The sequence below is a fragment of the Telopea speciosissima genome, chromosome 7, assembly GCF_018873765.1.
Source record: "Telopea speciosissima isolate NSW1024214 ecotype Mountain lineage chromosome 7, Tspe_v1, whole genome shotgun sequence".
Lineage (NCBI taxonomy): Eukaryota > Viridiplantae > Streptophyta > Magnoliopsida > Proteales > Proteaceae > Telopea > Telopea speciosissima.
In genome coordinates, this window is record NC_057922.1 from 39,681,179 (window position 1) to 39,708,891 (window position 27,713).

Here is a 27,713-nt window from a genome sequence, read left to right on the forward strand (position 1 = left end):
TGGTTGTGTCATTTGGTCTGAACTCCTGAAATCCGTAGCAGAGGAAGAAAGGAGTGAGGTTTGCTTTGTTATTTGTTACTGATTACTACTTTCTGATAGTGAAGGATCGCAAAGATCATGCCGAATCCTAAACTTGGACGATTGCCCAGCGCCCGAGAGAAGGTCGAAGACACCCTCTCTGCTCACCGTAACCAACTCGTTTCTCTCATTTCCAGGTTCTCCTTCCTTTCCTTTCTTTGACTTTCAGAAACTTCGGGTTTTGAATTTCCTTTCACACTTTCTCATTCTTTTCTATATTCATTTATTCAGGTATGTTGCCAAGGGGAAAGGGATTCTGCAACCGCATCACCTCCTTGACGCGTTAGCCGACGTTGTCGAAGAAGATAAAGGAAAGCAAAAGCTTGATGATTGCCCCTTAAGTGAAGTCTTAGAATTCGCTCAGGTGGCTTAACGGTTCTACTCTTCCGCAAATTTTACTGAATCAATTACATCAGTTTTTTTTTTTTTTTTTTTTTTTTTTTTTAATTTCTGCTTTATCTGAAATCTCCATGGCGTTGATTTTAGGAAGCTATAGTTCTTCCGCCGTTCGTCGCTATAGCGGTTCGTCCAGGGCCCGGCGTTTGGGATTTTGTTCGTGTTAACGTTGACGACCTCAGTGTTGAACAATTGAGTGTCTCTGACTATCTTCGCTTCAAGGAGGAACTCGTTGATGGAGAGTGAGTAATTGTTCGTCTCTTTTAATCCTTTTCAGTATCATTGTCTCTGAAATCTTGACGTTTAAAATTTGTTTCAGAGTCAGACGCGATGATCCTTTCGTGCTCGAACTCGATTTTGAACCTTTCAACGCGTCGTTTCCTCGCCCAAGCCGGCCATCGTACATCGGCAACGGTGTTCAATTCCTCAACCGTCACCTCTCTTCAATTATGTTCCGTAACAAAGACTGTTTGGAGCCTTTGGTTGATTTTCTCCGAGCCCACAAATACAAGGGGCAAGTAAGTCTGCAATCGAATTGCTCTGCTCCTCTTTTGCTCTCTGTTTCTCCTGACCAATCTGCACGCCATGCCATGCTCTAGTGCTTCATAACTTCTATTTCCCCCCCCAATTTCCCTGCCTTCCGTAGTTTTAGAAGATATCAAATACAATGGAGAGGGGAAAAGATAGAATCAACTGTGAAGGATGGGCAAACTCTGGTGTAGAACAACTTTGTTGCCAATGCTGTAAAACCTTAGAGCTGAGTAATGTAACTTCAATTAATACGGTGTGCAGGCAATGATGCTGAATAATCGCATTACCAGTGTATCCAGACTCCAGTCTGCCTTGGCAAAAGCAGAGGATTATCTTTCAAAACTCCCGCCAGAGGCACCTTATTGTGATTTTGAGCATAGGTAAGCTCTGCTTAATCCATGTTTGTGTGCATCTGCCTCTGTATTCATCATGTTGTATTGTCTGTCATTTGTTTCTAAGGGTTTATATTGCCTACCCGATACACAATTCAATTGCTTAGAGTGGTTTGATTCTCATTTATGGTTCATCCCCTCATAAGCAGATTCCAGGAAATGGGTTTTGAAAGAGGTTGGGGTGATAATGCAGAACGTGTTTCTGAGACAATACATCTACTTTCTGACATCCTTCAAGCACCTGATCCATCTGTTTTGGAGACCTTCCTTGGGAGGATTCCAATGGTGTTCAATGTTGTCGTTCTATCCCCACATGGATACTTTGGCCAAGCAAAAGTCTTGGGTTTGCCTGACACTGGTGGGCAGGTATTGTCATCAATGCTTATGTTTCTGGACCTTGTTGCGCCTTTTTTTACCCTGCAATCTATATTCTTTTGTTTGTTAAATATCTGATAATATATCTCCACTTATGTGCATTAAAAGACATTTATCTGTCTGCCAGTTTTAATGTTTATGAACATGAGAATGACAATCTGCTCAGATTTTGTAATTATTACACAGGTTGTTTATATACTGGACCAAGTGCGTGCCTTGGAGAATGAAATGATTTTGAGAATGAAGAAGCAAGGCTTGGATATTACTCCTAGGATTCTTGTGGTATGTATATTTCCTTTGCTTCTCACAACATAGACCTGATAATCAGTATCCTCTACTTTGTTTCCTATAGGTTCTCTTCATGGTTTTCCATCTAATTCTTTACTAATGATCGATGCAAGGTGACACGACTAATACCTGATGCAAAAGGGACGACATGCAACCAACGTCTTGAGAAAATTGGTGGAACAGAAAATACATACATTTTGCGGGTGCCATTTAGAAGTGAGAAAGGGATTCTTCGTAAATGGATATCGAGATTTGATGTATGGCCATACCTGGAAAGGTTTGCGGAGGTATGGTCTTTTTAATAATGACAACTTGAACTGTTCCTTCCCTCCACTTAGTAATTCTTCATAAGTCAAACACTTTTTGTTGGATGTGGGTTTCTTTGTATCCAAGATTTTGCTTGTAAACTGCAGTTTATCGCTTGGTGAAACAGGCTGAAACTGCTAGAAAATGTGGATCATATTGAAGAAACTCAATTTGTGAAAAATGCATATCCTTGAACTTACTTCTATAACAATTGGTTAACCTTTTGCATATCAAGCATGAACAGTTTGCAACTCCCAATACAGAGTCAAAAAGCACTACTGATATTTGACATATTAAATATAAACGTTGTTCTTGGAAGATTTGGGTATTAAGGAACACAGGATACTTACCTTCCGACCACTTTGTTGCTAAGAGTGGTTATGATTGATTGTTCTCCCCTGCTTCATATGTGAAGGTCTACTGCCTAACTATTTATTTCTTTAATTAATTGTTATTTTTGGTATGAAGAGAATATGGAGACAAGTCTGGACAGTTGTCCAAAGAAAAAGGCACTAGTTAGATCCCCAAACACAGTTTCTGAGTTTTCCTATTGATCCTGGTAGCAGGACCCTCTATTACTAGGAAGACCAGTAATGTTAGGAACTGTGCCCAGGAATATACCCACACTGTGCCTACGTATTTCAGAAGCTTTTGCTTCTCACTTTTGCTTCATTCTTCTATTCTTATCACTTTCTTCTTCTTCTTCCTCCTCTTCTTTTTTACAACCTTTCACTCACTCAGTCAATCATTTTTTTTGGATGTCCCTGCTTCTCAGCTCTGACTTGCTTTTCACAGTAATCAACAAGATTGTAACCCACTTATTTAAGTCATTTATTTTTGGATGCCCCCTATTCTCAGTTCTGACTTTTGCTTCTTCCTACAATCAATATGATGGTACCACACCCATTGGGATCAATTTTAACCTTTAGGGGAGATCTCTGTGATGTGGACTGTTATAGGAGTGTTTGCAAAATTAGCTTGGCAACATTGTTTTTGCATTATTGCACTCTAGATGGACATGTGAAGAGAAATTTACCACAGATGATATTAGACATCTTCTTTGGCACTAATATTAGAAACAAGAATGTTAAGGTACACCAGGGAGAGATGTATGTAGTCCCTACCCCTTTGTTCTTAATGAATTGAAGAGACATCCTCTCTTAGGTGTACCGAAGTTAAAATTGAAATTTGTTTTCTTTTCGTACCATACCGAAAAGTTTCATAGCAATTTTAAGATATTAGTAAGTTAGGAGGTGATATCCTGTTTAGACTAAAAATTGATCAGCTTCATCCGTAATTAGGCATTAAGGCACTCTGCATAGAGTCATAAAAAAATGTGTAAATTTATACATTCAGGTGATGAGGTTTCCATATTTTATTTCCAAGTAGTTTCTCTTAGATCCTTGCATAGAGTTGGTGATTTTCTTTTCATTGTTTCATTATAGAAGAAAATACTAATTTCTTAGAACTAGCTGCAGTGTATATTAAATATCATTTTAGGGGAAAAACTTCTCCATGATGACAGAGTGCAATTTCCCTCTCACATAGTTTTTTTTCTCTCTCCTGCTTTGAATATGTGATGCAGATACATCACCAAAAGAGGCTTATATTGATGGGAATAAGTCTAGGGCTAGGTGAGTCAGTTTCTATTATTTGTTTAGATTATAAGTTTGGGTCCACACCTCTCCACGAATTTTAGAGAGGCTGTGAATTGTAATAAGGTCGGGTAGGGGCTTCTTAGTCTAGTCTGAATAGGAATTTAGGCCTTTGGCCAATATAAATAAAGCTAATCGTGGGGCGCCTCTTTACCTCACTGTTTTAGAAAATTCTGCTCAAGCTGCTCTGCAACTTTGTTCTCTCCCTTGGAGATTGTCTTGTGTTTGATCAAGGCTGGTGGGGTTGGTGTTTTGATCCAATCGACACCTTGCGGTGTGAAACCCGGGTGGCATTCGTGTCTGATCCAATCGACACTCTGCTGTCTGAAGCCTGGGTGGTTCTCTTCAAGTTCTACTTTCTAGTTTTTGTCAAAGATTCGATTTTTATTCGAGTTCCTCCCATCAACAAGCTGCTATCAAGGATTCCCTGCAACAACAGTGAGTTGGAAACAATCCCCATCCCCAATCTTCTTCTCCTAATCCTCTACCCTACCTTTCCCCCTTTTTTATTTTGAATTTCCCAACAACCATAATTTTGCCCAGCCCAAACCAATCGTCAAAACAGTCTACAAATCTGACGATTATCCCTCATACCCTTTTAAGAAAACCATTCAAGTTTGGTTTACTTCTGTCCAGCCAAACCCTAGAAATCCATCTTTTCCTTTTCTAAAAACCCAAAACCCTAACCCTAATGTGCTGCCTATTCAAGTTTACATACTTCCCTCCATCAAAACATCTCAGGACCTTCACTGATAGACTCCCCTACATCAACTTGACATAACCCATACATCAAACCCTAATCCTAATTTCTCCAAAAACCCTATTTTGACCTAGCCGATACCTGTTCATAACAGATCCTGATTAATTGGCTCTTAGTTGGTCCTCAACCAATCTAGGACTGCATAATATGTGGGTCCCATGTGGATGATGTCTTTTTCAGTACAACCATTTGTGTGATGTGCAGATTCCTCCCCATGCTGGCATCGTGGGGAACCCTCTCCCATCATTTTATTATTCTGCAATTCGAGTGAAGTAAAATAAACTGAAAAAACTATTATCTGTGTGTGGGTGAGGGTGTGTGTGTGGCTTATCTCTAACAGTTGAATATTGTGATTAGGATGTATCAAGTGAAATTGCCACTGTTTGTGTGTGTGTGTGTGTGTGTGTGCTTGCTTTCATGTTTATGGGCTATATCTAACATTTGAATATTGTAGGATGTATCAAGTGAAATTGCTGCTGAGTTACAGGCTATTCCAGATCTGATAATTGGCAATTATAGTGATGGGAATCTCGTTGCATCATTACTGGCTTATAAGCTTGGAGTCACACAGGTCTTTTATCATTATCTGATTGCATGTTTATGCATACCATTGTTAGTTAAACTATTAAGAACCAAATTTTACTTTGAAAATTTTGAATGGTTTGTGTGCAGTGTACAATTGCACATGCACTGGAGAAAACAAAATATCCAGATTCAGACATATATTGGAAAAAATACGAGGACAAGTACCATTTCTCGTGCCAATTTACTGCTGATATTCTTGCTATGAACCATGCAGACTTTATAATCACCAGTACATACCAAGAGATTGCAGGAAGGTAAGTCCATTTTTTGGCTTGTTAGATATCTTAATGAATTTGCATGCAAGCATATTTATTTGTCTTACCTGTTAGCGTATACTGTTACTTCAAGATGAAAATCCTTGTGCTGTACTGTTGACTGACAAAAGATCAATTATAATCCTTTAATTATTTAATTCATGCTCATTTTATATGGTCCTTTGATGTAGTACTCCCTAATGTGTAATCTAATCTTCTCCTGTTTTATGCTACTGCAATTGACTTTTCATACTGGTTTCTTCAGCAACCCTTGTGTGGTTGAAAATAGATTCAATATTTATTCCTGGAATAGAGACTTTATTTAATTGTTTTCCATGTGAACTTCCTGTCTTTTTTGTAATTGTCTCTCTTTACAACTAGTAATTGTATATGTGGATTGCTTCTAGTATTAGGGCTTAAATGGCCTACTCTTTAGTTTTATGCCAAGAAGATCCACAACAAAAGCTATTTTTACTTGGGAGACTCATGGAAAGATTTAGAGATTGCAAGAAGATCTCCATATGGTCTTTGTTGACCTAGAAAAAGCTTATGATAAGAGTCCCTATAGAGTTAATCTAGCAAGTACTAAAGAAGAGAAGTGCTTCAAGTAAATATGTGGGCATAATTAAAAATATGTATAATAGTGTGGTGGCAACATAAGAATTGTGGGGGATCAAAGTAGTGAATTTTCAATTACAATTGGGTTACACCAAGGATCGGCTTTAAGCCCTTGATTTTGTTTGAGCTTATCATGGATGATTTAACTAGAGACATTTAGGATGAGGTTCTTTGGTGTATGCTTTTTGCTGATGATATTGTTTTGTGGATGAGACAAGAGCAAGGAATAACACCAAGTTGGAGTTATGGATATCAATCTTGGAATCAAAAGGTTCTAAGATAAATAGAACACAGACAGAGTATATGGTGTGTAACTTTTGTTAAGATAGGACAAATAATGAGGTGCTGAAAATTAATGAGAGGGAGATTCCGAAAAATGATTATCTTAGGAATCCGGACTCAAATCATAAATAAAGAAGGTGATACAGAGGATGATGTTTCACAAAGAATTAAAATATGATGGATGAAGTGGAGAGGTGTGTTTGGAGCGGTATGTGATCAACGTATTTCTTTCAAATTTAAAGAAAAAATTTATAGGACGGTTATATGACTGGCTATGATGTATGGTGTGGAATGTTGGGCAGTTAAGAAGCATCATATAGATAAATTCAGTGTAGCTGAGATGAGGATGTTGAGATGGATATGTAGCAAAACTTGGAAGGTTAAAGTAAGGAATCATATTAGAGCTGATCTGTGAGTAGCTCCGATACATAATAAGCTACGATAAAGTCGTTTGAGGTGGCATGGCCATGTTCAACGGACGCCTTTTGATGTTCCAGTACGGAAGAGTGATTTGGTTCAAATTGAAGGAGCTAAAAAATCCAGGGCAAACTTAAAATAACTCTAGAAGGAGTGGTGAGGAAAGACATGCGTAGCTTAGGCCTTGTGTCAAGTATGACCTAGAACAGAGCTGATTGGAGGGTAAGGATCAATGTAGCCAACCCCATTTAGTTGGGATAAAGCTGAGTTGTTGTTGTAGTTTGTTTTTATTTTATTGATTAATTGATTAAGCTTTTATTGATTATTATTTTAGTTGTCCAATTCATTATGCGATTTGTAGTGTTGTATGGCTAGATCTCCAGCAGTCCCATTGACTTGGCAAAGCCTCTGTTTCAAGATGCACTGAACACTAGGAGACTACTAAGACTGGATGGTTCACAAGTTCTTATATTTTAACTTGCTCAAACCGTTAACCTGGAATTTTTATTAGTAAGTTATTCATGATGAACATAGACATCTGAAACAATGTTCTCAGACCAATCATGATACCTTCCATGCAAATATGAGAGGCCATCATAGATTCAGACATAGAAGCTACAATCTACAAATCAGGATGGTAGTCAACCCCGAAAGCTCAACCGAATCCAATTCCATGATGAACCCAGTGAAGTCATGAATTTCTATTTCTACTAAGTCCATCATTAGTTGCATTTTGTATTTGTGTTTGTGGATCATAGATGTACATTCTCCTGAGACTTCCTTGGATGTTGATCAAGATAACTCTGTTCTGTTGGTACATTTTCTGTCAAGTGTCAACACATAGAAAGACTAATGGTTTATCTCTCCGTCAATTTTAATTAGCCAAAGACATTCTTTCATGAGCCCATTCTAAAGTTTCAATCAAATCCCGCAAAGTATCCAAGCTAGGAAATTAAGAACATAAATTCAGTAGCCCAGACAAGATGTCAAATAGGAACATCCATGCATACCCCCATTGTGACATCCATAGATTAGCAGATTTGAGAATATGCTTCAAGGACCGATGGTTAACATCGCTCTCATGGGTGGTGTCACAAGAATGAGGAGCAATGGATGATCTAGAAAGATCTCTTGGTCATATTATAATATTGTGATGGATTTGCATATGTCGGTAAAAAGAATTATCTTCTCCTTTGAAAATAATAAAAAAGGGAAAGTGCTGAATTGGAACATGAGAAAATGACTGAATTTGCCCTAGTCACTCTCTAGAACAGAGTGGAAGGAGCAGTTTCTTGAATGAGAAACAAGGATCCTATGACTTCGAAGGAATTGAACGATCTTTATCATTTAATATAGTAGTAATGATTTCATTTAATGTAGTAGTCAATATTTCTCTTTATATCAATGCCCATGATACATATTGTTTTCTAGTCCCATGCTTTCTGAAGTATCCCGATCTACTTTAGTTTCTTCTTCTTTTTCTTTCTTGCTTCTTGTAGTGCACTTGGATGCTTGGTCATTATAATTATTTTAGTCTTTGCTTCGTGTAAGTTATCCTGTTTTTCTGCAGTCAAAAAAAATTTACCTCAAATTAATCTTATCATGTTCTATCTTCACCCTGGTTTCCTTTGCCCATATGTTACTTCATGGTTTGCTTATTTGTTTTAATTGGGTAGATTCATGAAACGGGTTATCTTCACACATCAGCATCCTTTGTTATTTTTTTTTAACTGAGTTTTGTCAGTCCATAATTGGAAACAGCCTCTCCTGTGAAGCAAGGGGGGGGGGGGGGGTGAGGCTGCTTACATTTGCCCCTCCCAGACACTGCAGTAGCGGGAGCCTCATGCACTGGGACACACTTTTTTTCTTCAGTCCATAAATTGTAAAGATATTAGTACCGGATGCATCACGATGTTGTTTTCCATGATTGTGCCTAATTGTATAATGGCATATTGGTACTTGGAGGTGCTCGCATGTTAGTGCAATTGTGTTACAATGGATCTGCTACTCTCAAAGATGGTTAATCTTGTATCCTTTTTTTTCTCAGCAAGAATACCGTTGGGCAGTATGAGAGCCACTCAGCTTTCACTCTTCCAGGGCTCTACCGAGTTGTTCATGGTATTGATGTTTTCGATCCAAAGTTCAATATAGTCTCCCCTGGGGCAGATATGACCATATACTTCCCATACTCAGAGAAGGAAAAGAGACTTTATGCCTTGCATGGTTCAATCGAAAAGCTTTTATATGATCCTGAGCAAAATGATGAGCACATGTGAGTATGTTTTGATATTGCCTTCTCTAATATTAAATAAATAAATTATGAAAATGATGCTTTCTTTTTGTTTGGATTGTTCAAGTCTTTTCATTGTTCATGTAGCTTTCAGTTATAAACAATGCTAAAACCACTCACATTAAATGAAGGTGAAGCCTGTCCCAATAGTGAAGTGTGACCCGCTAAATGGAATGGGATCCCAACCATGTGTAGCTAGCTCTTATGCACATACTATGTACATGCCAGTGGCATTTCCCTTTCAGTTACTATTAAACGTCACATCTTTTAGCCGAGTCAGTTTAGTAACTCTGCCTGGTTTTATATTATAAATTTTATATATACATATTGAGTGCGGCTACAGTATGCTATATGGTCTAGTGTCCCAAACATGAATAATTGGTGGTTGGGTCTGACCTAAAAGAATCAGGCTGACTGGATCATTTTTTACCATCTGGATCTGTACAAGTTTTTTGAGGCTTTATTGAAATTACTCGTCTAGTTTTGGAAATTCTTGATTCGGAGATGCTTGTGTGTGCTGTAAATCATGTTTTGACTGGTTCAATCAGTAGCTCTGCCTGGATTTATTTAACAGAATGTATGGAATGTCTTGAGTCTGATGCTCAGCTCCCATGTATTCAATTCCTGTAGAATCAACATATGGTTCGGTCCTATTTAAAAGATTCTATACATAGTGAATCAAGATGGTCAGATGATTTCTAACCACCCGATCTATGAGTCACTTTTGAAAGTTTCAAGAGGCTGCCTTGAAAATTTTCTTATGGATTATTCAAGTTATTAAAATAAAAAAAAAAAAGTCGTTTTTTTTGTTAGATCTGATTCTAGCAATCTCTTAGGTTGGACCAGTCTAAACATACTTCGGTCATGGACAGAAAGCAAATGTCCCAGACCTTAAGAAGAACAATTAGGGCCTCATACCAAGATTTTGCCAGGATTGAAATAAAATCTGCAGATGATCCATTGAATAATCTTAAATGAGAAAGAGCATAACTTGGGAACTATATTTATTTAAATTTGATTCACTACTGATGCATCTTTAGCTTATTGAGGAGAATGTAAGTTACCAGATGTAGCTGTTCTAAGTTACCACCAATCGATCTCACTAATATTTTAATTACATGGTTATAGGTTGAAAATAACTAAGATTAACAACAATTGATGTTGCAATTAATAATAAATATTTTCAGTTCTTAATCTGAATTTATATGACACAGTGGAATGTTGAGTGATCGATCGAAGCCCATCATCTTTTCCATGGCTAGACTTGACAGAGTGAAAAATATGACAGGCCTGGTTGAGCTTTACGGTAAGAATGCCAAATTAAGGGAACTTGTAAACCTGGTTGTGATTGGTGGTTATATTGATGTGAAGAAGTCCAATGACCGTGAAGAAATTGAAGAGATTGGGAAGATGCATTTCCTCATAAAGAAATACAAGTTGGATAACCAGTTCCGTTGGATATCAATCCAAATGAATCGAGCACGCAATGGTGAGTTTTATCGCTACATTGCTGACACAAGAGGTGCCTTTATTCAGGTAAATAGTGTTTGTTGCCTTCTTTAATCCATTCTCTCTCCTCCACACACACCTTGCATTTTGTCTTCTTTTTTGACTTTGCTCTTTGCTTCAATACAGCCTGCTTTCTATGAAGCTTTTGGGCTTACTGTTGTCGAGGCCATGACTTCAGGCCTTCCAGCATTTGCAACTCGTCATGGAGGTCCTGCTGAGATAATTGAGCACGGTATCTCAGGCTTCCATAGTGATCCATATCGCCCTGATCAAGCAGCTGAACTTATGGCTGAATTCTTTGAACAGTGCAAGAAGGATCCCAGCACATGGGACAAGATCTCTGAGGGAGGACTGAAGCGAATTTATGAAAGGTCTATCCTTCCCTTTCTGATTCTGTTGGTACTTAAAACACTTGCATATTTTGATGTGGTGCAATTTTTATTTCCCTTAGTTACCGTGTCACCTTAAAATTTTGCAGGTACACATGGAAGAAATATTCGGACAGGCTAATGACATTAGCTGGAGTATATGGATTCTGGAAGTATGTGTCAAAGCTTGAAAGGCGAGAGACCCGGCGCTATCTGGAGATGTTCTATATTTTAAAGTTCCGGGACCTGGTGAGGGACTTTTCCTAAGGTGTACTGAAATGAATGATAAAACTTAAGGAACGCTTTTGCTTTCTGCCCCATTTGAGAGCTTAGATTGGCATGAGAAGCACAGTTGCATACTGTGGTTAGTGTCCATTTTAACAATAACTAATGAGCTTCAACATAACAAATTGAAATGGATGGTTAGAGTAAAATAGTTGTGCTTTACCATGATATATTGATTAATCATTGGGAGAACTGTTTCACCTTACTTGAATTTTTTTCTTTTTTTTGCAGGCAAATTCCGTTCCACTGGCGGTTGATATCTAGACTAGGTGCTGTTTTGAATGGTTATAACGGAATTTGAATAAAGTCCCTGGTAAATAAAGTCCTCTGTTGATGCTTGTGTTTCTCAAATTGTCAACCGTGAATCCGCTGCTACAGTTCATCTTCAAGTTAGTTCCCTTGAAGTAGAATGTATGTACATTTCTTGTAGGTCTTAATTAATGTATGTTGGCTGCAAGAGTCTCTTCCTCATTGTAGTTTGTCTTTAGCACTAAAAGTATTGATTCCAGGAAGAAAAAAAATTTGGATGGTCTGTGTTAATACCATTAGGTCGTGGACAACATATCCCTGAGATACATTTGTGGTTTTTTTTTTATCATTTATGGTATCCATCACCAATCGTTTTTATATGTTAGGGTTAGGGTTTTAAGCACAAGGTTGCTTAAAGCATTACACCCTGAGTATCTAGTTTGGAATACCCAGACTGCTGCCTCCAGCTAGTATATATAGAAAAACTAGGGTTTAGGTCAGATGGGCTAATTACTAGATTGCCCCTCACAGCCTGGGCATTAATACAAGTAGGATTATATTAGAACATATAAAGGGATATTACATAAATACCCTTACAATCTCCTCCTATGTTCTACATATATCCATTACACATGTATAGGAACCATTATTCAATCAGTAATTGAATCAATATAAATTGAATATCAATAATCCAATAAATCAAATAAGAAATAAGTAAACTTCAAGAAATAAAACTAGGGTTTTAGATCAAAACTAAACCCAACAATAAATCCGAAGTTCCACATGTAAGTGGCTAAACCAAAAGAAATAATCAAAAGAAAAAGTCCTTGCAATCCATGTGACTTTACTCATCAAGTAAGTCATCCTCATCGAGATCCAGATTCAACCGTTCTCCTCCATCTTCGCCATTCTCTGTAATTTGTCAAATATGAATTTCATAAGATATTATGAATTCAATCATTTGCACAATAGTATCTAGTTCAACAATAAGAACTTAGTATATTTCATATATGGCTGAAGGTAAATCAAAAAACAATAAGCATCATCGTCAAGTTTCTTTACAAGAACTCGATCCTATATAGTCTCTATCATAAGGACCATACCATGTTTCCATTTGGAATACTGTATTCGTCATATCAGTCATAGATTTATGTTGTATCATCAAATTTGGAATGGTACACCATACTATGAAAGACATGTCATCAAATTTGGAATGACATAAAGACTAGCACAATATCATTGAAACATATCAGACATTTTTTCATATTCCTTTGTGGAATAACAAAGTAAGGAGACTTCACATGAAAATTTGCTACACCATCAAGTTTGGAATGGTTTCACAAACCCCCATACTTAGTAACCTAACTAAGTTATCTCGAAACATGTAAATCGTCCCGAATGCTTACCAAGGCTAGATGAGATTCGAATAATTCAAAATAATATTGGGTTAGGTTAAGACCGACTAAATGGTCTTTAACCCCATCTCCCCTGTAGTTTTGAATGTTCGATCTTTGTTCAATCCCTTTGTAAGGGCATCTGCCGTATTATCCTTCGATCTCACATCAATCAAAGTGATAATCCCTTGTTCTGTTCTATAATTCAGCATAGCCTGTTTCAGCCTGATGTGTCTCCTCTTACCATTAAAGAGTGAGTTATTCACAATCGTCTTGGTTGCTTGATTATCACAGAATATAGATATAGAGTTTAACTTAAAACTCCTCAATGGAATATCCATGATCAGATCCTTTATCCACTCTGCTTCATCTCCCATGAAGCTAGAGCATAAAGTTCGATTCCATAGATGACAGAGCAATACTAGTCTGTCTTTTGGATTTTCATGCTACAGCTGCTCCTCCTAGTGTAAATACATAACCACTGGTGGATCTGCTGTCTCCCAAATCTGAGCACCAAGATGCATCAGAATATCCTTCCAAAGTTGGAGGATGTCCATTATAACATAAAGCATAACCTTGAGTACCCTTAAGGTATCTCATCAGCCTCGATAGGGCATCCCAATGCTCTTTTCCAGGATTACTAGTGAAACGACTCAGCATGCCTACCGTAAAGGCTATGTCTGGCCTAGTGCAACTCATTGCATACATGAGACTACCAATCAGTTTAGAATAATCTAACTGATTCATGGTGTCACCTGTGTTAGGTTTCAACCGTTTGTTGTAGTCATAGGGTGTCTCAATCGGTTTACAATCACTGTATCCCCAACTAGAAAGTAGCTTCTCAATGTAATGAGTCTGACTAAGGGTGATCCCTTGCTCACTGAAGCTTACTCTCATTCCAAGAATGGTGTCTACCACACCAAGATCTTTCATATCGAATTCTTTGGACAAGGTTTCTTTAATGTCACTCACTACAGAGAGATCAGAACCTAGAATCAACATGTCGTGTACATACAAGCAAATAATCGCGACCTTGTTTGACTCAGAAAAAAAATAAAGGCACTTATCCGAGTTGCTGGTTTGAAAACCAAGGCTCTTTACTGTCTTGTCAAACTTCTCATGCCACAATTTAGGTGTTTATTTAAGACCATAGAGAGATTTGTTTAATTTACAAACTCTTTTTTCAGAACCTTCCATGACAAACCCTTCAGGTTGGTTCATGTAGATTTCTTCTGTTAGATCTCCATTAAGGAAAGCCGTTTTTACATCCATTTGATGCACAACATAGTGCTCAATAGATGCTATGGCAAGAAGAATCCTTATTGTTGCCAAATGGCAGACCGGGGAGTAGATGTCAAAATAATCTATCCCTCTCACCTGTTTATAGCCTTTAGCTACTAATCGTGCTTTATACCTGGCTATAGACCCATCCGGATTAAGTTTCTTCTTCAGTACCCACTTACACCCTATTGTCTTGGCCCCTCTAGGCAGATCAACAAGGTGCCAGGTCTCATTCTGTATTAAAGAGCTCATTTCCTCATCAATGGCTTCTTTCCATAACAAGGAGTCCCTAGATCTCATCGCTTCCTTATAGGTGGATGGATCAGCCTTTAAATGGTAGGTCACAAAATTCTCACCAAAATTCTTGGGTACTCGATCTCTAGTAGATACTCTTCTAGATTCGATTCAAGGAGCATTGTGGGAGTAGTGTCGAAACAATTGGTTGATTCCAAAGGTGATTCCAGTAACCACTTGACCAAACCAGGCAAGGTCAGGCCTTTATCTCTAAGGAATTTATCCTCAAAGAATATAGCATCCCTAGATTCTATCACCACATTGGTTGATAGATCCAAAAATTGGTCTGCAGCACTGTCTTCTGTACAACCTAGATATACACAAGTGTTTGTTCTAGTTCCCACCTTAGGTCTCCTAGGGTCTTGTATCCTAACATAAGCTATACAGCCCCAAACCTTAAGAGTGTCATATCTACAGGGATGATTATGCCATAGTTCATAAGGTGTAGAAGTCAATTTTGAATGTGATAGTCTATTTAGAATGTGATTTGCAGTCAACACTGCTTCTCCCCAATAGCAAGAGGGCATACCAGCTGTCAATAACATGGAGTTTAACATCTCTGTTAACGTCCTGTTCTTTCTTTCAGCTATGCCATTTGATTGAGGTGAGTAAGGAGCAGTAGTTTCAAGGATTATGCCTGCAGAGGCACAGAATTCCTTGAACTCTGTCAATTTGTATTCTCCTCCCCTATCACTTCTAAATCTTTTAATTTTCAAGTTCAACTGATTTTCTACCCTATTCTTGAAAATTTTAAATTTTTCAAAAGCTTCATCTTTAGATTTTAACAGGTATAAATGACAGTATCTAGAAAAATCGTCTATAAATGTTATCAAATACTTCCGACCTCCTCTAGTTGTGTAGCTTTTAAAGTCACAAATGTCAGAATGTATAAGTTCAAGAAGTTGAGTGCTCCTAGAAAACGGTCTGAACGATTTTCTAGTTATTTTAGTTTGAGCATACACTTCACATCTGTTAAATCTAATTGAAGTGTCTAATGGTAAATTATGAGTTTTAGCTAGTTTGAGCATTTTCTTATAGTTCACATGCCCTAACCTACAATGTAGTATTTTGGGATCAAGTGAATTATGGTTAACCTGGTTTATTGTCTCATTAGCTAAACTCAACCTAAACATACCATTCAAATTATAAGCACATCCAAAATAAAAGGAGTTAACAGACAATGTTACTCTACCACTACTAAAAGTAATAGACATGCCAGCATCAACCAAAATTCCAATGGAAATTAAATTCTTTTCAAAATCAGGAAAGATTTTAACATTTTTCAAAGTTAATATTTTACCTGATGATAGAACCAGGTTCGCTGTCCCTTGTTGAGCCACTTCCACGAAGTCTCCATTTGCAACAGTGACAGCCTCTGCTACTTGAATAACATCAGTGAGCAGGTCCTTGCTATTGCAAACATGACAAGTCGTTCCAGAGTCTAACCACCAATCTGAAGATGTACTGGCCAACCTCTTACCCTTGCCAACCATGGCAACAAAGTTAGTAGGCTCAGTCTTGTCCATCAGCATGTGAACTTCCTTCTGTGGTGTGTCAGTGTTCCCTTTCTTAGGACCCCTACACTCAGATGCATAGTGACCCCACTTTCCACAGTTGCGGCACTTGCCCCTCTTTTTAAAATTAGTCTTTTTGGCCTCCAACTGTTGGGGTTCTTTCTTAGGTGGCTTGGATTGCCTAGGATATTTCTTGGGTTGTGAAACCAAATTGGCAGATGCCTGTTGTTGTTTCACCATCTCCAAGTTATTCCTGGCTCTGTTCTCATCTTCGATTCTAATGAACCGTTTGAGATCATCCAGCCCCACTTGTGTTTTCTTTCTGTGCATCTCAGTTTTAAAGGAATGCCAGGTAGAGGGTAACTTAAAGATAATTGCACCCACTAAGAATGCATCAACAACGGGGATGTTTTCTTGGTTCAATTTTGTTCTCAAGTTCTCAAAGTCTGTTACTTGTGGAAGTATCTCCTTATCTTCTTGAAACTTGAAGTCCATAAACTTGTCAACCAAGTGAGTTTTTGATAGGTCTTCCTTTTTGAATTGGGCTTCTAGGTTTTCCCAAATCTCTTTTGCGAGTCTCATATTTACTATAGGTCTCTGCGCCTATCGATGGCAGTTCAATAGGTAGTCTTTGCAAAAGTCTTCGTCACTTATCCATTGGGCTTCAGTTAGGTCCATACAATCAGAAAATTTATTTACTACAGTGTAGAAAATATTGAGGTACTTCAGTCCAAACTGAGTCCTCCTTTTCCAAGAACTGAACTCAGAGCCACTAAAGCTTTCCAATTTGATCATCTCAATTGGAACAGCATGTTTCTCCATATTAAGTGATTTGTTTATATGCCCAAGCAAAAGTTCAAATAAAAAAAATAAATGCTCAAGGAACAGTCACACCTGAGATGGAGAACCCTGAATTTAGATAACGGAGAAAAAGATCGCGGAGTTGCAGTGGTGTCGACGCTGGTACCGTACACGTTAGTACTGGCTGCTGGTAGATATTGGCCGAACCCAATAAGATTTGATAAATCAAATCAAAAGTATCCTCTTTTTTTTTTTTTTCAAAACATCAAACCTTTAGTTGCGTTCTCCAAAATCGTTTGCTGGCTCGAGTTAGATCGAAGATGATGTACGAACAGTTGGACAAAAGCCGTGAACGAGAATGACGAACGCCAAAACGATCTCTCAAAAACAAATTGTAAATCCAAAATCCAAAGCCGATCTTGATCGCAGGAAAACAAATATCCTAATGCTTTAAGATTGTTAGGGTTAGGGTTTTAAGCACAAGGTTGCTTAAAGCATTACACCCTGAGTATCTAGTTTGGAATACCCAGACTGCTGCCTCCAGCTAGTATATATAGAAAAACTAGGGTTTAGGTCAGATGGGCTAATTACTAGATTGCCCCTCACAGCCTGGGCATTAATACAAGTAGGATTATATTAGAACATATAAAGGGATATTACATAAATACCTTTACATTATATAATTCAACTTAACTCGGTCTTTATCTCAACTAGATAGGGTCGGTTACATGGATCTTTTGTGTGAACAAGTGCCTAGTGCATTTGGTAGCTTGTGGTGTAAAAGCCCATTGATACTAGGAGATCTAGGGTTCAAGCCTCCTGGTTCAAAGGTATACTTGTTATTAATCCTAAGCTATGCATGTCTATCCTCAACACTTCTCTTAGATGCATTTTAGGCATATTCTTGGCCCTTTTTAGCTACTTCAATCTCAAATCACCCCTACGTAGTTAATTGGGGATGGAAAGGGTGAAGACATTTATACCAACCCATCTTACCCATATATCCATTTATATCAATGATGCTTGTTGAGGGAAATATGTTTAATTCGATTTGAATATGGGTGTACTTGTTGAATAGTGACATTTCTTACCCATGCTCATTAATCCAGCTCACAATTTTTCATGAACAAGGTGACAATTTCGTAAAAAACAGGGTTAGCTACAATATGCAATGCTGCTTGATTGTCACAGTATAAGATGGCTGGTTCAGAATGCTTGACATCGAGATCTGTAAGCAAATATGTAATCCAAGTAATCTCACAAGTAGAACTAGTCATGGCATAGTATTCAGCCTCAATGGAGGAACAAGATACACTGCTCTATTTTTGGGACTTCCATGGAATCAGAAAGGCATCCCAAGAGAACACAATAACCAATAATGGATGTGTGTGAATCGGCATAATGGGCCCAGTCGGTATCACAATATACAATATGCTGGTAGATATCGAAGGAGCCGAACAACAACATCATGATGTGGCTTTCATGGCTTGTCGAGGAATTGACTAAGAATATGAATAGAGTGAACCAGGTCAGGGTTAGTAATTGTGAGATAAATCAAACGTTCAACTAATCGAGGATAACTAGAAGGATCATCCAAACGATCACCACCTGATTTGGTTGGTTTCAAATGTTGTTCCATTGGAAAAGAGAAAGGGTGGGACCCCAATAAACCTGATTCATCAAGAATTTCAAGTGCATATTTGTGTTGACTAAAATAAAGACCATGTTTAGAGCGTGCAATCTCAATGCTAATGCTAAGGAAATATTTAAGGCAGTCCGAGATTCTTGATGTAAAATTTTGAATGAAGAAAATCCTCAACTAACTAAATTTTTTTTAGATCAATACCAACTACAATGATGTCGCCATCATAAACAAGAATGGCATTGAAATTTTTGTTGGTGGATTTAACGATGTTGTAATCTGTCTGGGATTGAGTGTAATAATGCAGCCTCATTGAAAACTAAGGATCAGGAGAGTCAAGAACACACTTTACCAGGTGTGCAATTGTGTAACACGAGCACAAAAGAGAAAGACAATCGAAAGGGGAAAGCTACAGTTCTACCAAACTATAGCGAAACTTTCAAGGTTTCAAAAGAAAAGCTGCAACTCTTCAAGGATGCTGTGAAACTCTCTGTAGTTTCAAAGGTTTATACACTCAATATGTCTGCCAAAAACAAATTCAAATTTCTGTTCACTCTATTTTCAATGAGCAAAACTCTTACAATTTATAAGAAACCAAAACTTAATTGAAACCTACGGCTAATTAAGATTATAAAATAAAAACCTAAATCCTATAGTTGAGAATTCGTAGAGAAAATAAACTTAAACGAGGTAACCTTTACTAAGGTAGGTTTCTTGTCAAAATATATATCTAATTTATTTATTGAAAATAAAATCTCCTAAAAAACTAAATCGGTCGGGGGCAAGATCTCCTTATGTATTATTGGGAAGCTTCAAGACACCTTCTAAATTGTAACTGGCCAAATTGTCCAAATCTTCTCTGTTTGTTGCTCAAAACTTACTGAAACTTATGGAGGGGAATTTCCAAAAATCCCTAGGAGGCTTTTAGACTTTTAGTTGATATCGCCCATTAGAAAATAAAATCCAGAATTCCTAATCTTCCAAAACCCAAATATGGAAAGTGAACTAAGCTCACTATTGACCAAAATAGGGCAAATATTCTGGATTTTTTTTTCTTCAGAATTTAGTGCTGCTTTGCTGCCCAAATTGTGAAATAGTCTCTTGATCATCTTTCCTATTATATTGGTGCCTTGAATTGATCAGACTTGTGATCTAGGCCTACATCAACCCAGCAACATAAAACTTGGCAAACCATTGTCATGAAGCCTGTTTGAAACCATATAAGGATTTGCGAAGATAGCAAACTAGAATTTGTTTCCCTGTCGAGAAGACCAAGGTGGAAGTTTCATATATACTTTCTTTTCTAGATCGTCATGCAAAAATTCATTATTAGCATCATGTTGATGGAGATGCCAATTACAAGAAACAGTGATGGCAAGGAGGCAACGGACAATAACTAACTTAGACACAAGTGCAAAAGTATCTTTGTAATCAAGCAACTTTTTTTGATTATAGATGTTACAACTGCACCCAAAACCCTAATATAATATTATACTATTGTGCCACATAGGTGAGGCAGCAGAGTATGTCGGGGAATTATTTGCGATGGCCGTCAAACCAACTCATCAGATCATCGATCGAAGCACCGGACTCCCGATTGAGGAGAGGTTCTTTAACCGAGACTGGGGAAGGTTCGTGGATGGCGATTTCCTAGATTGCCCTCCTAGCACTTGTCTCAAAAGTGAAGAGGATCGCAGGAGAACCCGATGGCTGTGTGTATCAACAAGTGGTGCCTCTGTGCCGTGTGCATCGAAAAGAGAGTGTTGTTCGGGGTCCAGGAACTCTGTACATCGGGCATGGTTTTTCCCTAACTCTCATGTGGTCAGCCACTCCTTGATGTCCTTGAGGTGTGGGCCAAGGCCCCACAACCTCTAATGTGGATTTCGGCCTTGACAGCAGGGGTAGAACAACGGACGGAGCCACCTTTACTGCTTCCGTCCGATCGTCCGTCCGTGCTGTTATGGTTGATTTGTATGTTTTCTCATGTGGGGCCCACATCCCCGTGTCCCTGACATTGTGACTATGCTCCCAAGCATGGTGGACCCCACCCTTGACTTTCACTTACATTGTTGGGCCATGTAAGTGGGCCCACGAGGCCTAACTTGGACAAAAAATAGGTTTCATGACTTAAGGACTAAACCAAACGGGCCCTAAGGACTAAATTTAATACTAAAGACCATTAGCCTTTATTGGCTATTCATTTCTCAACTACCAACATTTGGGCATTGAAGAGTGAAGAGAAGAGAAAGGAAGGAGGAGAAGAAGGTTTGGGTGGAAGGACTTGATTGCTTGGAGGTGATTCGTGGTCTCCAAGTGACTAAGGTAAGCTCCCCTCCCTCTCCCCTCCCCCTCCCCCTCCCCCTCCCCCTCCCCTCCCCATTGTTCCATTTAACCTTGGGGGAAAACCTCACAATGGGAGAAATCGGCCTAGGGTTCCACTTGGAATCCAAGGTGTGGACTTGGTTGTTAAATGGACTCCATTAATGGGTTCTCCTCTTCCATTTGCACCCCCATAAAACCCCATTGCAACTATGTTGCTGTTCTATGGCTCCCTCAACTCTAAACCCTAGATTTGGACCATGGGAGTTGGATTTCTTGTGAGACCTCGAACCCATAGGTGGTTGGTGACATTGTGCCCTTGTGGCTAATGGTTCCCAAGGAAAAGGGCTGGGAGATGAAAACTGTTGGAATGCATGTTTTACCTTGGGCGGAACCACGAACGGAACCAGGCATCGGGCCTCTATCCGTAGTTCCGTCCCATATAAATTGGTCATAGCCTAGGTGGAACAAAGGATGGAACTACCCTGACTGATTCCGTCTGATGTTTCAAACCTTTTAGTAATTCCATAGGGTATTGATGGAACAACGGATGGAACCATGATTAAGATTTCGCCCGATGTTTCGTCCCTTGTATTTTGACCCAGAGCCTGGGCAAAACCAGGAACGGATCCAGTGGCACTACTTCTGTCCTTGCTTCCGTCCCTGTTGTCTTTTGAATTATGTAACAATGACACTTGGGGATCCTCATAGGACCCATCTACACCTGCTAACACCCTCCTTCATGCATCCCTAGGCGACCAAAGTAGAGCGGGAGAGCGTGCACTGGAGCAAACCTTAATAACCACACCAAACGATATGCAGATGACAAGTGATTGGGTTTGGGTCTTGTTTGGGCTTGCCTATATGCATCTATTCATATATATACATATTGTTAATTTCATCATCATAATCATGCTTGCATTATTGCATATATTGCTATTGGGTACTTGTGATATGGATTATGATGTGGACTGTGTTGGGTTTCGGTGCCGGGAAGTGCTGGTACCGGAATCCTGAATTATTTGAACTAATGATATGCATGACATTTTGTCTGGATGCGCCGTGTTGTGCCAGTACCCGGGTGTTAGATGGAATAGGACGTTGATACACCCGGATTACCTCTCGACATGATGGAACTCATGTAATATAACTGTGGTTAGGAACAGTCCCCTATGCTACGACCCTTACCAATAGGGGTTTAGGTATTGGGTAACCAGAGCACCGGATTTTGTGGAGAGTTAGAGAGGCCAGTCAAGGTAGCAATGGTTATTGGGGTCTGCCTATGGGTGGTAATGACTACGATCGGCGCGGGCTCCCATGTTATAATTGAGGTTGCACTGTGGCATCGAAAGGAAGGAACCACAGTGTATTTCCAAATTATCATAGTAGCATATACCTACTTCCCTAGCATTGTGTGTTAGGTGGAAAATAATTAATAATATCATTCATCATGGACTATTTGTGCTTTGTGTGTATGTGCATCCCCATCCCCTCATTGGTTCAATGGAGCTAACCCTCGTGTACACAATCTTTTTAGATGATGATACAGGTATTGGCTATCTTGCGGTCTTGATGTTGAGCCCTCGGGATATGATGCTATTGGATCCAAGGATCCAGAGTATGTGATCGAGGAGCATGGCGATGAATGTCCATGCGATGATTGCTCTTATGGAGCACAGTGATTACTTGGAACTTGGTCCCCTTTTTTATTCTTTTTGGGGCTTATAAGCTTTTGTAAAAACATTTTCGTGTTATACTATTATTTTGTATAGTTATATCATAGTCAGTGTAAACAATGTGTAAACTACTATATCACATAAGGTTGAAACTCTTCTGCACTGATGCTTACTCTTGGAAATGCAATTATTTACCTTCTTTTGCACTCTGATATTAATGTGACATTTATATTAGTTTAGGACTGTGGATTGGGACACTGTATCTATGATCCTGATAGTGTATTGGGCTGAAGTGTGTCATCCCAGTCACCCCTTTTATTATTATTATATTCTTTATCGAAATGGGGGCTTGACAGTATGGTATCAGAGCGTGAGGCTCTGCACCAACCACAGTCCAACAGGGATTCTTGATTTACTCCGCACAACTAGGGTAATTTAAAAGCTTTCAAGATAATAAATGATGTGTGTGCGAACATAGAAAGAGGACTAGCTAGGTGTGAAAGCCGAAGACATAGCAAATAATAGGAGACTATAATGAAAACAAAAGACCATATATACATGCCCATTCCATACCAGTTCAGCTGAGCCATACAAAAAAAAAAAAAAACCTCCCTTGGAGGTAAGTACATCAAACCCCAAACCAAAACAAGATTACAAAATTACAGCTGAAACCACAAGTTCATACACAGGCTAAAAACTAACTAAAAAGTTCAAAACAACCCCAATACTGAAGCAAGAAAACAAAACATGACTTTGACACTATGGAGCCTAGTCCTCCATGTCATCACTGTACTCCTCATCCTCCTCCTCCTCATCATTGCCTTCGTAGTAAAGATAGGCATTGATGTCATGAATATCTTTTTCAATCCTCTCAAATCTCCTGTCATAAGCACTGAACTGACCCCTGATGTCAGCAAATCCCTGTGCCATACTTGTGTTCAGTTGAGTGACTTGGGTGCTCAGTTGCCCTATAGCAGTGAGGACAACACCCATGTCCATACTCCCAGATCTGGAGCCACCCATAGTGTGATGCACTGGCCCTTCCCTTTCCTCTTCTTCTTCTTCCTGGGCCCCTTCATCTCCCTCTAGCTCAACTGGCTCCCCATCATTGAAGGTCTCGTATGGGATACGCATCCTGAGTAGGGCATTGTACCCAAATGACTCTTCGAAACTTTCTGACCCCACCTCGTTGTCGAGGTCCACCCCAAAATGAAGGAAAATTTGGGTGAGTAGCCTCCCGTATGGTAGGTGGAGCTTGCGCCGGGACCGAGACATCGCTTGCCCCCATATGCTTGAGGATAGTATAGGGCAGACTCACTTGCTCACCGGTGTTCAGAGCGTGTGTGAGGAAACCAGCCATAAGAGAAGGCTCAATGGTGTGTCCCTTGGCCGAAATCAAGTTGGTCTTGGAAATGTAAGTCAAGACATGCTGGGAGCAACCGAATTTAGTGAGGATCACCCGATGATCGAACGTGTCACCGGTGAGAGTCTTGTACATCTGTTTGTAGACAGTTGAGTCCATGCACAAATGTGGATCCTTCCCTGGAGGGTGGTAAATCAAACCTCCATTGGGAGGCATATCAAGAATAGCTCCCAACTCTACCTCATCAAGCAAGATGGGTACTCCCTTTACAAATGAAGTGATTCGGCGCCTCCCCGCACCCTCAATGACGATGATCATGTTGGAGTAAAATTGTCTGACCAACGTAGGGTAATAGAGCTGGGGTAATGATAGTATGTTAAACCACCCCAGTAAATCGAATCTTGGGCCCACCCTGAAAGCAGTGAACTCCTTAACCATGATACTCCTTCCTACAAGGATGCTTCTGTTGTGGAGATTTGTATTGTATAATCCCTCTGCTTTAGCAGACACAAATAAGTTGGCATCGAAGGGTGTCACTTCGGGGGCCGCATTTCTTTGGTTCCTTGGAGCCATGGTGATTACTTATCTACACACAAGTAAAAGAAAACAAGAGAAGGCTGAGATCAATCTAAATGAAAACTCAAGCCATCCATAACTAGATTTAAAACAGCAAATGGAGATGGGTGAAACAAAGGCTCAAAAGCCTATCACAAAGGCATTTCAAAAAAAAAAAATATATATATAATACAGCAAGCATGGAATTAAACCTTCTTAATCATTCACACCACTAAAAAGGTTAATTCAATAGTAAACTAAACAAGGATAATGGAGAAAATTTGAAGGAAAGCAAAACTGCAAGCTAACTCAAACCAATATACAAGAGTACTCGCACCTAATTAACAAGAATTGGGGGTAATCCCATATAAAGATGGAATCTACTTTAGGCATTACCTAGAAATGGTTAGATAATCCAAGGTAAGGGTAAGAGGGTCTAACCAACGAGTATAAGTAGTGATCATAGGAGAAATCATTAGTACATTCAAAACCTTATGCTGTTTTTTTTTTCAAAATAGTAGGAGAAATTTCGGTTTGGGCTTGGTTCATCCAAACCCTAGCATGAATCGATGGTGGCAATGTTGTTGGGGTTCTCACATTTATGTAACAATAGTAAAGTGGTGGGGACATGATTTAAAACACCCCATTCGTACCCCCAAGTGTTCAACCAAGAAGAAAAAGGAAGAAACTAGCAAAAACCCTAGAAACCTAAGAAGAAAATTTGGAAAAAACTAAGGAAAAGAGGAAGGAGGACCTTACCTTGTGAATAGAGGTGAAAATCTTCAAGACCAAGCCTTAGGACCACCAAGGAAGGGAGTAGATGTCACACCCCAAACCACCCCCTGGAAGGATTAGGTAGGTGACCCGAATTGCGTAAAGACAATCCGCCAAATCCCACAGATCTAGAAGTAGTTATTACATTCACGGTCCCACATTCATCACTTTACCATAAGCAAGATCAGAGTGTTGCAAATAAACTACAATTATAATAAACAAAGAGAAGTAGTGATACGGGAATGAGGTGATATATACATATACAAAGTGTTCTGAAACATTCCCACCCAGATACAACCCACAAAGAGAAACAAAGCTGACAAAAGCTAAAAGAAAGAAATACATACATATATATATATATATATACACAGGGTGAGATAACTCAACCCCAAAAAGAAAATGAAACTAAAACTGCACCATAGGCAAGATGGCAATAAACTCCTAACAAAAACAAAAAGGAGTCCCCAAGACAAAAAGCATCAAGTGCACTCTTCAACGGTCCTCATCAATGACCACCGAGAATGCACGCATCATCGGCATGACCTCCGTCGGGGTCCACACCAATATCATCATAATAACCAGGGCTCTCCTCCTCGAAATGAGCCTCCATGCCACAGCGGCATCCACCTACAGAATCATCTAAAGAAAAATATATATAACAGAGTGTGAGCCCCACTGAGCTCATGAGCGAAACATATCATCATGAATGCACATGCAACCATAATCCACATGATCCTACATGATATGCAAGCCCAGTTTAATTATTAGCCACCTAACAATACAGCTAAGTTAGGTTAGTGCTACTACAATCCCCAATACATATATCCCTGGTGCGGGCTTGGTTACCCCTTCCCACGATACACCCATTGAGTTGTCGGAGAAGATCAGCCGGCTCCAACATCTCCCTACCCAGGTCAGCCCGATCGATCCTCTGGATTAACTCCTGTGAGGTAACTGACTCAATATCAAATCACCCGAACCGGTGCATAATTATCATATGTGGCATTTTGCCAAAAATTCACCTTTCGGTGCTTCCCAAGCTTTTAGCCCGAGGCTTCCCAGCAAATCTGCCCTGGGGCATCCCAGCTGTGTTGAGGCTTCCCGGTGTAAATGCCTCTAGGGTTTTACGGTAGTCCTCACAGTTATCCAACACCTGAACCCCTGTTGGCAAGGGTGCTTAGCACGGGTGATGAAACTCTAGCCCCATGTCTATATGGCATCGTATGAGTCGGGCGGTGTCAACCATATCCTATACTACAGGTTACCACCGGCCTCATTTCTAAGCCGACTACGACATCTAGTCTAACATTCACAATCATCAGATAAGAATCACAGTATTGATCAACAGACAATCATTGTGTAGTAATTTGAGTAATTGAATAGAATTAAATAACACAACATTTATAATTTAAGAATTTAATTGTCGGCATAGCATTACAGTTACACATGCATATATGATAATACTTCACTCACCTGAGTCTGGTTCTAAGAACTCAGTTGCAAATTCAGTTCCGGCCGCAGTTTGCCTGTAGGCCTCGAGCGTGGGATCAAATCCTAGATATAAATCAGAAATTGTCATTTTAATATTCCAACTATTTTTGGAGGTCCTAGAGTTGATCTAAGCTCACTAGGTTGACCCGGTGTGTAATTTGTCTCCACTTGGAGTTCTCTGGGCCTTGCACTGGGCCTTAGGCTTATGTCCCGGTGCATCATCCAGAGATGGTGGCCTAGGGGTAAAATGGTGATTTATAGTATTAGTACCTGACCCTACGTCACATTAAGCTTACAGTGCTGTCCCCAACTTGACAGTACTGTAGGACCAATCATAGGTAGGGTTTCCAAGTCCTGAGGGGCCCACTTGGGCTCCCAAGCATTTATTCCTATGAACAGACATGGGAAAGGGTATTTAGGTCATTTTCCACCTTCCCATACAGTTTCATGGCCAATGGGTGAGGTCCCCCAAGCCAGGTTAGCAAATCTGTCAATTTCCATTCATTGGGCGATGTCTCTGGGCATTGTCTACATTGCCCAGAGATTTCAAAAATGAAATCTGGCTGAGTTTCCTAGGTTGCTGGCCATGGGCAGTGACCAAACCTTCTCCCCATGCATGTTAGGGTATTAGGTACCCCTTGGGGTGATCTTCACTCTGGTCCAAGTGGATTTTCAACTGGGCCCACCACTTGGCTGCCTGAGGCTACCCAGACAGCCCAGTAAATAGTAACCACGATTTTCCCAACATCCCAGACTTGGTTTCAGCCACATGTAAGGCTGATTATAAGTGAAATACACTGATTCAAGTCTGCCCTCACATAGGGTTTGGTCCCATGCAGCCAGGGCTTGCATTTAGGGCTCCAAACAACCTGTTCTCAATGTAACTGGGCAGTGCAGCCATGCACAGCCAGGTTTCGGTCCCAAGATTAGCAAAACAGACCTGTAAAATCTTATAAAACTCCCAGATCTTC

The 27,713-nt window shown here is 39.5% G+C and overlaps 1 protein-coding gene across 2 annotated transcripts; it reads left to right on the forward strand.

Annotated features, from left to right (window-relative positions):
• Positions 1–27: 27 nt before the first annotated feature.
• LOC122667939 (sucrose synthase 2-like) lies at positions 28–27,473 on the forward strand. Of its 2 annotated transcripts, none has more exons than XM_043864429.1 (15): positions 28–215; positions 310–442; positions 565–716; positions 800–992; positions 1,267–1,385; positions 1,547–1,763; positions 1,959–2,054; positions 2,174–2,347; positions 5,236–5,352; positions 5,454–5,620; positions 8,985–9,209; positions 10,442–10,763; positions 10,863–11,107; positions 11,215–11,374; positions 27,463–27,473. In XM_043864429.1, exons 1-14 carry the CDS (start codon positions 118–120, stop codon positions 11,369–11,371), a joined length of 2,415 nt encoding a protein of 804 aa, XP_043720364.1. In that variant the 5' UTR covers positions 28–117; the 3' UTR covers positions 11,372–11,374; positions 27,463–27,473. The 2 variants fall into 2 exon arrangements, with proteins under 2 accessions (XP_043720364.1, XP_043720363.1); XM_043864428.1 differs by lacking the exon at positions 27,463–27,473 and adding an exon at positions 11,621–11,722 and having other exon boundaries at positions 11,215–11,353.
• The last annotated feature ends 240 nt before the right edge of the window (positions 27,474–27,713 follow it).

Excerpts from the sequence above, each read along its gene's own strand:
- LOC122667939 (XM_043864428.1), top strand. The coding sequence starts at position 118 with ATGCCGAATCCTAAACTTGGACGATTGCCCAGCGCCCGAGAGAAGGTC. Across the intron at positions 216-309 it reads CTCGTTTCTCTCATTTCCAG|GTATGTTGCCAAGGGGAAAG; the intron begins GTTCTCCTTCCT and ends TCATTTATTCAG. Across the intron at positions 5,621-8,984 it reads TACCAAGAGATTGCAGGAAG|CAAGAATACCGTTGGGCAGT; the intron begins GTAAGTCCATTT and ends TTTTTTTCTCAG.